Raw genomic sequence first — 15898 nt, 5'->3', positions numbered from 1 at the left:
GTATTTATCTTAACTTTCATAAATATTATTTTCATCTATCAATTAAATTCTTTTTTGCCCCCGTAATCATTTTGGATTTAAAATTAATCTTATTTTAAGATTCATAGTTGTCATTTCTCTTAACTGTTATTGTTACGTATTAATTACTCCATTTGTTCATAAATAACTATTACATTTGAAATTTTACATTTCTTAAAAAAATATTAAATTTGTCTGAATTATAATAAATTATTGAATAAATTGACTTTAATATATTCAAACATTAAATTTTTGATGAATTGGCAATAATTGTTAATCATATATAAAAAGTAAACATGAAAAAAAAACATAACTTCTTGAAACAACCACAAGTATTTTAGGACTTAATATTTTTTAAAATTTGACAAATATTTAGAGATAGAGCGAATAAACTTTTCCGCAGATACCTTTCCAATTTGACATGAATCTTACTTTAAGCGTTGTTATTGTTATTTTTCATAAATATTATTTTCACACATTGAAACCTAATCTCTTAGAGTGGATTACAAATGATGGAGAGTGGGGGTAGGATTGGCATTCCGCCGATTTAGTAATAATTTTAACTGAAATAAGTAAATTAATCAATATTGTTTTACTAACTAAATTAAATTTTAATCGAACTTAACTTAATTGTCTTGGCCAAATTAATTTGATTATTGACTTATCAAAGTTAAAAATATTGAAACCTTAATTAATGAGGAAATTTAATCAAAATTAGTAATTAACAGACTTCATCAAATTTTTATTATCATACTTAATTAAAAGCACGTAATTTTAGAATTTTTTAATTTATTATGCTCAATCAAAATACTATAGTTTTAGAGGTTGATTAATTTGAGTGATTCGATTATCGAAATTTTAATCTTATTGAAAATCAAATTTTTTCAAAATCAAACCATTAATTGATTATTTTTTTATTTTTTTTTTTTTTGCTGAATGACCAAATTAATTGAATTGGCTGATTGAATCAAATGCTCATCCCTAGGTGAGGTGCCAAGAATTACCTACTGCCCTTAACCTAATTGTTTTTCAAAAGAAATTTATCTCCTAAAATGTTTAAAGTTTCAATTTTACCTATAAAATGGAAAATATTTTTTAAATTTTTTCCTTTAAATTTTAATTTTTTTTTTTGCACCCTCTACTTTTTATTTTTGGCTCCGTCATCGTTGATTATCCAATAGTGGATTTTAGCCAAACCTTATATTTAAAATTCTTTATTAATACTTTTTTTTTAAAAAAAATTATGGGTAAAAAATTATTTAGTCTTCTCCATTCCTCTCAATTGATATATATACACCATTTAATCCTTAAAGCTTATTTCCAGTAAATCATTTAATTTTCTGCCTAAAAAAAACATATCATTTTTACATTTAATAGACTAAACAGTAATTCAATAATAAAAACAAAGAACTGGGATGCTGCTTAATAGATATCATTTGACTTTTAGAGCTGGAAACGGAGCTAGTTACTATTTTGTCACCTTAAAAATTTCTTGCTGTGTTTGGGTGCTGCTGTGCTCACATTTAAATTATTTATGTACAATTCTGACAAGGAGGAACCAGATGGTGAAGGGGTGACGTCAATGCTAGGTCTTCAGAGTTACTGGGATGCTGCTTATGCAGATGAATTGGCAAACTTCCGTGAGCATGGTCATGCTGGTGAAATATGGTAACGGGTTTGCTGTTCCTTAATAAATTTTTTCCAGTTCATTGTAAATGCACATGAAAATAAAGCATGAACGTTTTTGCGGCACACAGTTCGAATATAAGGTTCATTTGATTATCTAGTTGGCTAGTAGAGGATCTTGCGTTGGCAAGTCACTTTGCAATTTGGGGCTCTTCTCTTTTCTGATTGTTTGCAGGAGTATCTTCCAGCATTCTTGCATCATCAATTATTATGCTCTTGTAATATGAACTCTTTTTATCATATTATGCGATTCTTAAGCTTTTAGAGTGCCTCTACAAATGGATTTTTTCTTAATATAATTTCTGAAGATGCTATAACCACGAGCACTTTCAACAGCCAAATCATTTTATAATTTTTTGGGTAGAGATTTGAAGGTTTTTTAATCTCATCTAAAGGGGCCATCCCCCTGGAAAACTCTTTTGGTTTTACAAGATCCAAATGGGTAAGGGCCTTTTGATACCCCTGCAGTATGAGGTTTTATTGAATTTTGCCTATTGATTTGTATGGTCTGACCTTCTTCAGGTGAGAATTATTCATGGTGATGCAAGGGTACCGGTCACTATTTAGATGCCATTTATAGGTCATGAACCATAAACTTTAAAAGATCAAAATTTCAGGGTATATAAGATACAATTTATTGTTAAATTTGATATGAAAAGAATGGCAAGACATTCAAAGACAAGGCTTTAATGTATTGTTATTATGGTGTATGGCTGCTATCTGAAATTCATTGCTCTGTTTTTATGTTATCTTTTTCACGTAGGTTTGGGTCTGATGTCATTGATGTTGTTGTTTCTTGGACCAAGAGCTTGTGCATTGAGATTTCACAAGGTCACATTCCAAATCATGTTGATGATATCAAGTCTGGACCTGTTGAACAGGGTGATAAATATTTGTCTAGCTGGAGTGTGCTTGACATTGGAACTGGCAATGGTTTGCTCCTTCAAGAACTTGCTAAGCAGGGGTACACTTTGAGATTTTGCCTGTACTTCTGGTATTATATGCTAAATCAATAAAAACATTTTAGATTAGTTCATAAAGATGAAATATTTAAATTGAACAGTATGTTTATGCCGATAAACTTTTCCCTCTATATGAGAATAATATCTAATTATCTATTTCAAAAATTAAAAAAATTACTTTAAATATTTTCTTAATCTTAAGAGTTTTTTTTTTTTTTTCCTTTAAATTAAGTGAACAGAGGAAGAACAGAGGGAGTATAAAATTTTGCAATGCTTATACAATTTACATGCTTTTTTACACAGAAATTAGGATTGGAAACTGCAAAGGAATTGATAAATGAAGGCATCAAGGACGAGATTGACTTCGAGAATCCAAGTTTTGAAGCTTTAACCACATTTAGAATAGTAGATGTTGGTTGCTCAACAGGACCCAATACATTTTACGCAGTGCAGAATCTAATAGAAGCCATAAATCATAAATACCAAACCCAATTTCAAAACCCACCACCTTTAGAATTCCAGGTTTTCTTCAATGACCTAACGGACAATGATTTTAACACTCTCTTTAGAACCTTACCTATCGATCGAAAATATTTTGCAGTAGGAGTGCCTGGTTCTTTTTACAATCGCCTTTTCCCAAAATCTTCTATTCATTTTCTTCACTCCTCATATGCTACGTTGGCTGTCTAAGATTCCTAGAGAAATTTTGGAAGCTCCTGCTCTGAATAAAGAAAGCATATATTGCTCCAGGTTGGTAAAAGAGGTTACTCAAGCATATTCAAATCAATTCAAGAATGATATGAATAAATTCCTAAATGCTAGAGCTGAAGAAATTGTTGGTGGAGGTTTGATGGCTAGTCTAACCGCTGGTCATCCAAATGAAGATAATTTAGTACTTCAAAACTTTAGAGTTCCAAGCATAAATGTGACCTTTGATGTTTTGAGAGATTCTCTTAGGGAAATGGCTAAGTTGGTAAGATAAAAATACGTTAGGTTCTCTATTTATTTTTATGGTTTGATTTAAAAAAATTCTTCTTGAAATTCTATATATTATATATTTTTAAAATTAATATTTTGATTAATTCTTGTATAGGGAGTGATAAATGAAGAAAAAGTGGAGTCTTTCAACTTGCCTGTGTACGATGCAACATCAAAGGAGTTGGAGGAAATTATTCATAGAAATGGACATTTCAGTATCGAAAGCTTGGAGATTATGAAACATCAGGCGATTGAGGCAGATGTCAAGCTTCTTGCTTTGCATCTAAGTTAGGAGGACTCCTAAAGGAACATTTTAGAATTGATGAAGATATTTTGGACAAAATATTCCAATCTTTTGCAGAGAAAGTTGAAGCTGATCTCTCTATTTTTGATGTCGTAAACCATAGTATTGAATTGTTCATCCTGCTTAAGCGCAACATCGATAGGAATATTTATGTCTAGGCCATATATATTTTCTGTTTATCTTTCACGCATTGAGAATAAATCTTTTTTTCCAAGACAATCTTTTTAAGGATGCTTTTTTTTTTTTTGGTTTTTTTTTTTTTTTTTGACATGAAAATGGATAATTTATTAATCAAGAATAGCATATGAGAGAATAGTACTCTCAATACATGAAGGAAGAGTATCCCCAATGTGAAAGCCAGCTTGATTATATGCTTCTCTAGCTAAGCTATGACTTATGACTAGTCATGTTTGCTTGCCTTCGAATCCAAGAAATATTCCAATTTTCATTTGACCTTGAATCCATTGAATATCTGAAATGCCTCAACCCCAGTCTGAAATATTAACAGTATCACTGTTGATTGCATTAGCCACCAGCAAAGAATCAATCTCGAAGAGAATAGAACCCAAGCTATTTAAAGATAGCCATTGAAGCACATGCCGCATAGCAAGAGCCTCTACCATAGCTGATGAAACAGCATCAACAAACTGACCAAGGCTATCCCTAAACACAATAGCAAATGAGAAGCGATCACCACGAATCGCAACATCAATATTACCTTTCAAAACACCATCTACCGGAGGCAGCCATCTAGCATTAGAAATCATAGCAATAGGTAAAAGAGTAGCATAAGACCTAGAAATGGAGTTAGCTACTACTCGCCAATCTCGCAAATAACGTCTAGCAAAAGACACAATAGTGTAAATAGATCTATGCACATTATTCCAAATATATGCATTACAAGCATTCCATATATTCCAAGCAAGCACACAAACTTCTTCAAGAACCTCATTATTCAAGCTTAGAAAAGATGAAAAAACATCATAAAAGGTGTGCAAATTCTGACCCAAGGCCTATTTTCCCATCATACTGCCAACACAACCTAGCATTAGAATAGTAAAAACTTGCATGGCAAGGGGTCTCCTCGTCATGACAGAAAGGACCTTGAAGGAGATAACCACACCTCTAACACCAAGTCTTGCTATTTGTAGGAAGGACATTACGACATGCTCGCCAGATAAACACCGCCACCTTGGTTAGGATTTTTAAGGACCAAATACACTTCCAAACAGGGCCTGAAGGATAAGTAGCTGGTGGGAGGGACTGTTGTACACGTAATTGGTAACCTGATTGTACTGAGTAATGACCATTGGATGTATTGGTTAATGATATATTTGCATTTAGTTCTCTATCCTCATATATATATATCGGAAGCACTTGTGGTTGCTTCCAAATTTACTAATAAGATTGCATGTGAAATTATTTTTTTTATTTTTATTTTTTTTTAATAAAGGAAGATGCCTTTTCCTTATTCATTTTGTGTTTGTTGACTGTTAACTAATTAACGGATCTAAATTCAATATGAAGATAGCCAAGCACACCGATACCTTAAGAACTTTATCCTTTTCTTTTTTCGAATAGCTACAGAAATTTTATTAAAGAAGGAAACCAGCATACACTGAAAATAGTTATCTAAGAATGAAAAGTGATTCACAATATACTAGTGAATCTGAAAATTTTACAGAATAAAGCAAAAATAGGAAAGAAGAAATCACCATGAATTTATTGCTGGGATTATAACTTATCCCGAGTGGGGCCCACGGAAAAAGTACCGATGGTAAAAGTAAAATAAAATTACTATTATCATATATACCACCAATAATTAAATATTGGATATTGACGATCGAATCCACTAGAAATAATAACCACGATAAAAAATTAAATAATTACCGTAAATGCCAGATGAAAAATAAGAACACCGAGATTTACGTGGTTCGCCTTTCAACTGTTACGGGCTACGTCTACGGGACAAAAACTCCGAATAATTCTTCTACTAAAAAATAGTAGGTACAAAAGAGATTACAAAAATAGTGGCACTTTAAGTGTTTAAACAAAAACACCCCAAAAATTACAATCCTCACTATTTTCTCTCTTTCCCAATTTTAGGAACCCTTTCCTAAAATTATAATCTTTATTTTTTTTTTGTGTTTTGTTTTTGTACATCTGTTTAAGGAGAGTCCTTCTCCTATTTATAGGAGAAGGTTGAGAGGGAGAGAATAGGAGAAGGTTGAGAGGGAGAGAGCCGTGCATTACCAATGCACGGCACTCCTTTGTCAGATGGCATGCCAACCTTTCAATGGTTGGCTGCCAACCTTTGAAAAATAAACAAAAACGTGTTTTTTTTTCTTCCTTTTTTTTTCTTTTCAAACTTTTGTGGGTCCCACATGTTGGAGGGACCCCATAACAATTCTCTCCCTCCCGACTACATGGTGGGACTCTCCATCCCTGCTGCTTTGACACATAGCTCGAACTTCTCCTTTGGAACGACCTTTGTCAAAATATCTGCAGCATTTCTATCAGTGTGGATTTTCCGCATCTGGAACTGCTTCTCTTCAATGGCAAGTCTAAGCCAATGATATCTTACATCAATGTGCTTCGTCCGTGCACTGATACATAGTATTTTTGCTCAAGTCTAATGCACTTTGACTATCACAATAAACTATATATTCTTCCTGCTGCACAGCCAATTCTTGAAAGAATCTCTTTAACCAAAGCATTTCCTTTCCTGCTTCCGTTGCTGCAACGTACTCTGCTTCAGTCGTTGATAATGAAACACATTTCTGCAATCTTGACTGCCATGAAATAGCTCCCCCTGAAAATGTAAATAGGTATCCTGATGTAGATTTTCTCTCATCAAGATCACCGACCATATCTGCATCTGTATAACCAACAAGTGCAGACTTTTCACCTCCAAAAGTTAAACATAACTTTGAAGTTCCTCTCAGGTATCTGAAGATCCACTTCACTGCTTCCCAATGTGTCTTCTGGGGATTTGACAAAAATCGGCTCACAACGCCAACTGCATGAGTGATATCTGGTCTCGTACACACCATTGCGTATAATAAACTTCCGACCGCTGAAGAATATGGAACATTTGACATATCTCCTTTTTCTTTCTCTGTTGATGGGTAGGATTTCTTACTCAACTTGAAGTGAGCGGCAAGCGGAGTGCTAACTGATTTAACATTTTTCATATTAAACCTCTCTAGAACCCGTTCAACATATTTTTCCTGCGATAACCATAATCTGCAGGACTTTCTGTCTCGAATAATCTCCATTCCGAGAATTCGCCTTGTCGATTCCAAATCCTTCATGTCAAATGCTTTTGACAAATCACTCTTTAACTTGCTAATCATGTGTGCATCTGGTCCAACGATTAGCATATCATCAACATATAAGAGAAGGATGATAAATTTACCATCAGGGAATTTCTGAACATATACACAAGGATCTGCATCTGTCCTTTTGTATCCTTGATTCACCATGAAAGAATCAAACTTTTTATACCACTATCGCAGTGCTTGTTTCAACCCGTACAAGCTCTTCTTCAAGCGACAAACCATGTCCTCTTTTCCCTTGACCTTGAAACCTTCTGGTTGTTCCATATAGATTTCTTCCTCTAGATCCCCATGCAAGAATGCGATGTTTACATCAAGCTGCTCTAACTCAAGATTCAAACTGGCTACTAGACCTAGCACAACTCGAATAGAACTCATTTTCACAACTGGTGAAAAAATCTCATCAAAGTCAATACCTTTCTTTTGAGTAAAGCCTTTGACGACCAATCGAGCTTTGTATCTCACTAGGTTGCCATCATCTTTCTTCAGTTTGTACACCCATTTGTTCTTGAGTGTTTTCTTCCCTTTTGGAAGTTTCACCAGCTCATACGTGTCATTCTTTTTTAAAGAATTCATCTCTTCTTGCATGGCCTTTCTCCAGCAATCTCTATCTTTGCAAGATTGCACATCTTGGAAGCTCTCTGGCTCCCCCTCATCAGAAATTAAAATGTAATCAGAACTAGGGTACCTTGTAGATGGTTGGCGTTCTCTGGTTGACCTTCTTAACTGAGGTTCAACTCCTTCTGGTGTAATGGGGTTCTCTGGCTCCCCCTGCTCAACACCCTCTGCATCACTGTTATCATCTACGATTGTCTCTTGATCCCCTACGACTAGCTCTTCTTCTTCTTCTTGTTCTGATTCTGGCATTCCTCCTCCTGTGGAATCTTCTGTAGGAATGCTTCCTGGTGTAATATCAACAACACCATCACTTATGGATTCTTCACAAGTTGTTTCTCCCACGATCTCATTCTCGTGGAGTACTACGTCTCGGCTCCGGACGACTTTCTTTTTCACTGGGTCCCACAACCTATAACCAAACTCTTCATCTCCATAACCAACAAAAGTGCAAGGAACTGACTTGTCGTCAAGCTTTGATCTCTGCTCCTTTGGAACATGCATAAATGCCTTGCAGTCAAATACCCTCAGGTGAGAGTATGAAATATTTCTACCTGTCCAGACCTTCTCCGGGATATCAAAATCCAATGGTGCTGAAGGTAGTCGGTTGATTAGGTAGACAGCAGTATTGATAGCTTCTCCCCAAAATGGCTTAGGTAAGTTGGCCATTTTGAGCATGGATCTGACTCTCTCAATAATGGTGTGATTCATCCGTTCAGCAACGCCGTTGTGTTGAAGCGTACCAGGATCTGTCTTTTCATGCCTGATACCGTGCTGACTACAATAATCTCTAAACTCCTTAGAGATATACTCACCACCATTATCCATGCGCAAACACTTCAAAACCACTCTAGTCTCCCTTTCCACCATAGCATGGAATTGCTGAAAGTGCTTGAATACTTGGTCTTTTATGCGCAACAAATATATCCATGTTTTCCGTGAGAAATCATCAATGAAGGTAAGAAAATACCTACTTCCTCCAAGTGATTCTACTTCCATGGGACCACATACGTCAGAGTGTACCAACTCCAACTTGTTGTCTCTCCTTCTAGAGCTTTTCCAAAAAGAGACCCGATGTTGCTTCCCAAACAAACAATAATCACAAGGGTTTATTTTACCTTTGGCTAATGGTATGAGGGACTACTTAGCCAACATATTCAACCCTTTCTCACTAACATGCGCCAGCCGCCTATGCCACAAATTTGGTGAAGCATCATCTTCAACTGTATTCAGTTGACCCGCACATATTGTTGCGTGCATCTTATACAGCGAGCAGCATAATTTTCCTCTCGCCACCACCAAAGACCCTTTGGTGAGTTTCCAATTACCGCCACCTGTATGATGGTGATAGCCTTCCTTGTCCAGTACACTCACAGACAACAAGTTCAACCGAAGATCGGGAATATGTCGCACATTTTTAAGTGTTAATGTGCACTCGACACATGCTTTATGCAGATATCACCGATTCCCACCACTTGCGAGACACTATTATTTCCCATTTTAATAGTGCCAAAGTCTCCTGCTTTATAAGTGGAAAAGTATTCCCTTTTTGGAACACAGTGGTATGAAGCACCGGAGTCTACTATCCACTCGGTATCTGCATCTCCAACATGACAGCAATCTGCATCATGAGTGACTAAAGTCACCTCACCATCTTCTCCTGAGACTGTAGCAGATGTATTTCTGTCATTCTCCTGTCTTCGGTCTGCATTATCCTGTTTGAGTAAACGACAATTTCTTTTGAGATGACCCTACTTACCACAATGGTAACATTTTCTCATCTCTCTGGACTTGGATCTACCACCTGACTTTACTCTACTCTTGCTCCGGCCCCTATTCTCTGTGACAAGGGCTTGAGAACTGGTACTGGCAACATCTCTTCTTCTTAGTTCTTCATTAAGTAGTCTATTCTTTACCATAGACATCATTACCACACCATTTGGAGCTGAGTTACTCAATGATACCACAAGAGTATCCCAGCTATCCGGTAGAGATCCCAACAGTAGGCATGCTTGCATCTCGTCTTCTAAGGACATGCCACTAACTGCTAACTCAGTTACGAGTCCTTCAAAATCGTTCAGGTGTTGTGTAATTGATCGTCCCTTTGACAGCTTCAAGTTCATGACTTTACGCATCATGAAAACTTTTCCTTAAGCATTCGTAGCCTCGTACATATTCTCCAATTTCTTCCAGAGAACTTGGGGATCTTTTTCACTTCTCACATGGTTGTACAGGCTAGCATCTATCCATTGGCGTATTGTACCCAATGTCTGCTTTTTTAATTTCTCCCACTGGCTTTCTTTCATTTCTTCCGGCTTTGCACTGTCACCTTCAATTGTATCATACAGATCTTTGCAATTGAGGTAGTCCTCCATTCTAGATTTCCACATTGAATAATTCGAATCTATCAATTTGATCATTGCCCATCGTTAGCCATGTTGAATCTAATCTGACAAAATTTCACTATTCACGAAATTCACTATTCACGTGAATAGTAACTTTGACAGAATTTACCAACCAAAGGCTCTGATAGCTAGTTGTTGGGATTATAACTTATCCCGAGTGGGGCCCGCGGAAAAAGTACTGATGGTAAAAGTAAATAAAATTACTATTACCACATATACCACCAATAATTAAATATTGGATATTGACGATCGAATCCACTAGAAATAATAACCACGATAAAAAATTAAATAATTACCGTAAATGCCAGATGAAAAATAAGAACACCGAGATTTACGTGGTTCACCCTTCAACTGTTATGGGCTACGTCCACGGGACAAAAACTCTGAATAATTCTTCTACTAAAAAATAGTAGGTACAAAAGAGATTACAAACATAGTGGCACTCTAAGTGTTTAAACAAAAACATCCTAAACATTACAATCCTCACTATTTTCTCTCTTTTCCCAATTTTAGGAACCCTTTCCTAAAATTATAATCTTTATTTTTTTTTTTTTTTTGTTTTGTTTTTGTACATCTGTTTAAGGAATAGTCCTTCTCCTATTTATAGGAGAAGGTTGAGAGGGAGAGAGCCGTGCATTACCAATGCACGGCACTCCTTTGTCAGATGGCATGCCAACCTTTCAATGGTTGGCTGCCAACCTTTGAAAAATAAACAAAAACGTGTTTTTTTTTTTCTTCCTTTTTTTTTTTCTTTTCAAACTTTTGTGGGTCTCACATGTTGGAGGGACCCCACAACAATTATTGCTAACTAATAAGATGGCCATCGGTTCAATTCGAACCAGAAATAAACCGGAATCAAACCGCATAATATATAATTAATATTGGTAGTTCATAATTTTGAATTCAAATTATCAATCCACGCTCTATTTAATGTCATTTTAATGTTAAAAATGAACCGGGAGTTTAGTTCGGTTCGAACCAAAATTTGAATTTTTATTTTGAAAAATTTTTAGCCACTATCTATTATGTTCAGTTAAAAGTTAAATAAGCATGTTACCTACATAATACACTTGATTAAAAAATACTAAACGTCTAAAAAAGTGAGAGTAGGCAAAAAAAAGTTGAAATACTTAATCCAAAATTATATTGTTTGATATAGATATGGGAGTTCAACATTACTTCCTTTTAAAATCTGTTAGCTCCCTATGTTCCACTTTAATAGCTACAACTTATTCCACTTTAAATGTTCATTTAAAATTTTGAGAGTATATCAATTATTTTTTTCAAATTTACCCATATTTATTAGATGGTTTCTAGCAAACTTAGATGTGGAGCTTTTAATTTTAAGAAATGGAATTTAGACATTCTATCAATGTATTCCAATAATTTTCTTAATTCTTGTAAAAAGATCAAATGTTGTTATTAAAGCGGAACGGGTGATTAGTTAGTCTAAAATTATATTATTTGAAATATTTATTCTTTTAAAATTTTTCTAGTAATTTATTTAATTACTAATGTTTAGATAAAATAAAATCATAATTTATTTAATTATTTTGTATTTATTTGCAAAGTCAATGGATTTTGTTTCTTATGCGAATATAAAGCCTTCTAAAAGTTGAGAAATAAAAATTATTAATATTTTTCAAATTTTAAATTAATTTTTTATAAAAAATCTCATATGTCATACAACCTAATATCTAATATATTAAAAATAAAATTTAAAATTTTAGTAGCGGTGATCCTAGGACGAGTCTCCTTTTTTGATAGTGAATATGGAAAACTTTAAAACTAAAAAATAATTTTTGTTTACAAGACAGCTACCTTTTTTTATATAAGGTGTGTTTCGTGAAACGTAAATCTCAACGAACATATTTTTCATTTTTTTAAAACTTTTTTGGATCTTGGTCATCAATCCATTCATTGAATGCCATTATTAATACATTTGCGCGCAGAACATGTTGCTGTAGTCAACTAATCGGAAAATTGGGATAAATAAATAATTATAGGTTGCTTCGCATGGGAAACTATCTATTATTAATAATTCCTGGATTAGGTTATAAACTGATAATTAATTTAGTAACGATGAAGAAAGATATGTAATCTCTACAAATATATATATAGGCAGTCTGCGTTTGAAGTATAACCATTAAAAGCAGCTCATAAAGAAACCAAAATGGTTAAAGAATCACGTCCAATGGTGGGTGGAGATGGTCCTAACAGCTATGCTCAAAATTCTAGCTATCAGGTACTTCTCTTCTCTACTATTAATTTCTACTAATATTTCGTAAAATCATAAAGACATCTAGTAACTGAATTTACTTTGCATTTTCTATAGAAAGAAGGGGCAGATGCTGCAAAAGAATTGGTGTGTGAAGGCATTAAGAAAAACCTTGATTTCGAGAACCCTAATTTTGATAAGTTAACCACATTTACAGTAGCAGATTTAGGTTGTTCAACCGGACCCAATACATTCTTTGCAGTTAAATACATAATAGAAGCTGTCAATCATAAATACCAAACCCAACTTCAAAACCCACCACCCTTAGAATTCCAAGTTCTCTTCAATGACCAAACAGACAATGATTTTAACACTCTTTTTAAAACCCTGTCTTCATATCAAAATTATTTTGCAGCTGGAGTGCCTGGTTCTTTTTACAGTCGCCTTTTTCCAAAATCTTCCATCCATTTTGTTAATTCCTTCTATGCCTTGCACTGGATATCTAAAATTCCAAGAGAAATTTTGGAAGATCCAGCTTTGAATAAAGAAAGCATATGTTGCTCTGGATTAGTAAAGGAGGCTGCTGAGGCATATTTGAACCAATTCAAGAATGATATAGATAGTTTCTTAAATGCCAGAGCTGAAGAAGTTGTTGGAGGTGGATTAATGGCTATTATAATTACTTGTCGTAGGGATGGTATCTTTATGTTTCAGACACCTGCTGGGTTACTTTATCAGTTATGGGGGGATTCCCTCAGAGACATGGCTAAATTGGTAAGAACCAAAGACATTATTTTCATGTTATTATCATTTGACTTTCTATTATTAAGCTAATCTTATATTATCTTTGATTGATTTCTTGTAGGGAGTGATAAGTGAAGAAAAAGTAGACACCTTCAATTTGCCTCTGTACTATTCTTCCCCAAAGGAGTTAGAGGAAATTATTAAGAGAAATGGGCATTTTAGTATTGAAAATTTACACGTTTCAGGTCGTCCAGTAAAATATGATCCAGAGACCTCTGTGAAGTTTATTGTCTCGCTTACAAGATCAGTTTTTGAGGGTCTCTTGAAAGAACACTTTGGAGTTGGTGAAAATATTGTAGACCAAATATTTCATAACCTTGCCAAGAAAGTTGCAGACAATCACTCATCATTTCATGAGTTAAGCCATAACAATACTGAATTGTTTATTCTACTCAGACGCAATATCAGTTGATAATTAATTTTCTGTTTATCATATTTACATGTATTACATATAGTTGCTACGAGTGACTAGGATTTTTCTGAATTGATGAATTATATATTTTCTATTTATTTGTTTGATCTGCATTTGTAAGCTTGTAAAATCTCTGAAAAACGCTTCCATAAATTATTTAATGTTTCCTTTAATTGAAGTTATCATTTCTGATAATCAATTTCCTACACATGCGAAAAAAAGATGATATATATATATATATTAGTTGGCATATTATTTATTGTAAACAAGTTACGATGTTAGATATCGTGGCATGACAAATTTGGTGGATGCTTTTCTTTTATTAATTTAATTGTAATTACAACATTTGAAATAATACTTTTTACATTGAAAATTTTTCAATGTTTAATAAATATTCAATTAATTTAATTTTATAAGTTTTTTTAGATGTAAATCTAATTTTATAAATTGAATATTCAATAGAAAAATTTTGTGAATTGAAATGTTTATAGATGCAATTTTATTAATTGAAGGTGCTACAAAGTGTTTTACATATAGTACATGAGTAAATTTATGTATTTAGCACTTTGTTTTTTAAATACAAGGTTAATCTTATTTTAGGTTTTTAGTTGTCTTAACTTTTCATAAATATTATTTTCATCCATCAATTAAATTCTTTTTTGCCCCCCTAATCATTTTGGATTTAAGATTAATCTTATTTTAAGATTCACAATTGTCATTTCTCTTAACTGTTATTGTTACGTATTAGTTACTACATTTGTTCATAAATAACAATCACGTTTGAAATTTTACATCTTTTAAAAAAATATTAAATTTGTCTGAGTTATAATAAATTATTTAGTAAATTGATTGCGTTACCCTTAATTTAATATATTCAAACATTAAATTTTTGCAGAATTGAAGCAATAATTGTTAATCATATACAAAGAGTAAACATGGAAAAAAAAATATTACTTCTCGAAACAACCACAAGTATTTTAGGACTTAATAATTTTTAAAATTTGACAAATATTTAGAGATGGAGCGAATAAACTTTTCCTCACATAACTTTCCAATTTGATATTAATCTTACTTTAAACGTTGTTATTGCTATTTTTCATAAATATTATTTTCACACATTGAAACTCTAATCTCTTAGAGTGGATTACAAATGATGGAGAGTGGGGGTAGGATTGGCATTCCGCCAATTTAGTAATAATTTTAACTGAAATAAATTAATTAATCAATTCTGTTTTACTAACTAAATTAAGTTTAATCGAACTTAACTTAATCGTTTTGGCCAAATTAATTTGATTATTAACTTATCAAAGTTCAAAATATTGAAACCTTAATTAATGAGGAAATTTAATCAAAATTAGTAATTAACAGACTTTCATTGAATTTTTATTATTATAATTAATCAAAAGCATTTAACTTTAGAATTTTTTAATTTATTATGCTTAATCAAAATGATGTAGCTTTAGAGGTTGATTAATTTGAGTGACTCGATTATTGAAATTTTAATCTTATTGAAAATCGAATTTTTTTAAAATCAAACCATTAATTGATTATTTTTTCGTTGAATTGAACAAATTAATTGAATTGGCAAAACTAATTGAATCAAATGCTCATCCGTAGGTGAGGTGCCAAGAATTACCTACTGCCCTTAACCTAATTGTTTTTTAAAAGAAATTTATCTCCTAAAATGTTTAAAGTTTCAATTTTATCTATTATTTAAAAAATATTTTCCATTTTATAGATAAAATTGAAAAGAAAATTTTTTTTGCACCCTCTGCTTTTTATTTTTGGCTCCGTCGTTGTTGATTATCCAATAGTGGATTTTAGCCAAACCTTGTATTTAAAATTCTTTATTTATACTTTTTTTTAAAAAAAATTATGGGTAAAAAATTATTTAGTCTTCTCCATTCCTCTCAATTGATATATATACACCATTTAATCCTTAAAGCTTATTTCCATTAAATAATTTAATTTTCCGCTTAAAAAAAAAAATCATTTTTATAAAATAATAAAAATAAAGAACTAAATAGTGATGCTACTATATTAATGTAAACTACTAAATATTATCGGATACTCAAAATAAAAGCAACACCTTTTGAATAGAAGTACAAAATACATTAAGACTGCTAAATCTCATTGACTAATCTTAAATTAACAGAGA

The 15898-nt window shown here is 32.9% G+C and overlaps 2 protein-coding genes and 1 pseudogene across 2 annotated transcripts; all 3 read left to right on the top strand.

Annotated features, from left to right (window-relative positions):
• The first annotated feature begins 1552 nt into the window (after positions 1-1552).
• LOC149497046 (uncharacterized) lies at positions 1553-2720 on the top strand. The gene is made up of 2 exons (XM_089720002.1): positions 1553-1686; positions 2468-2720. Exons 1-2 carry the CDS (start codon positions 1553-1555, stop codon positions 2718-2720), a joined length of 387 nt encoding a protein of 128 aa, XP_089576128.1.
• Positions 2721-2936: 216 nt separating this feature from the next.
• Positions 2937-3936, top strand: LOC149497045 (loganic acid O-methyltransferase pseudogene; annotated as a pseudogene).
• Positions 3937-12462: 8526 nt separating this feature from the next.
• Positions 12463-13859, top strand: LOC105650055 (loganic acid O-methyltransferase). The gene is made up of 3 exons (XM_089720647.1): positions 12463-12551; positions 12642-13298; positions 13390-13859. The coding sequence occupies exons 1-3, from the start codon at positions 12480-12482 to the stop codon at positions 13738-13740; spliced, it is 1080 nt and encodes a 359-aa protein (XP_089576773.1). The 5' UTR covers positions 12463-12479; the 3' UTR covers positions 13741-13859.
• Positions 13860-15898: the final 2039 nt, after the last annotated feature.

Source organism: Jatropha curcas, chromosome 4 (assembly GCF_041381405.1).
Source record: "Jatropha curcas cultivar XTBG-Jc1 chromosome 4, XTBG_Jcur_1.0, whole genome shotgun sequence".
Classification (NCBI taxonomy): domain Eukaryota; kingdom Viridiplantae; phylum Streptophyta; class Magnoliopsida; order Malpighiales; family Euphorbiaceae; genus Jatropha; species Jatropha curcas.
Note: the sequence above shows the minus strand (reverse complement) of the source record. Positions and strands in the feature narration are given on the sequence as shown.

Bases quoted from the DNA above. Each gene is read 5' to 3' on its own strand.
- LOC149497046 (XM_089720002.1), top strand. From the start codon at position 1,553: ATGTACAATTCTGACAAGGAGGAACCAGATGGTGAAGGGGTGACGTCA. The intron at 1,687-2,467 runs GTAACGGGTTTG...TTTTTCACGTAG, and splicing joins GGTCATGCTGGTGAAATATG to GTTTGGGTCTGATGTCATTG.
- LOC105650055 (XM_089720647.1), top strand. From the start codon at position 12,480: ATGGTTAAAGAATCACGTCCAATGGTGGGTGGAGATGGTCCTAACAGC. The intron at 12,552-12,641 runs GTACTTCTCTTC...CATTTTCTATAG, and splicing joins CTCAAAATTCTAGCTATCAG to AAAGAAGGGGCAGATGCTGC. The intron at 13,299-13,389 runs GTAAGAACCAAA...GATTTCTTGTAG, and splicing joins TCAGAGACATGGCTAAATTG to GGAGTGATAAGTGAAGAAAA.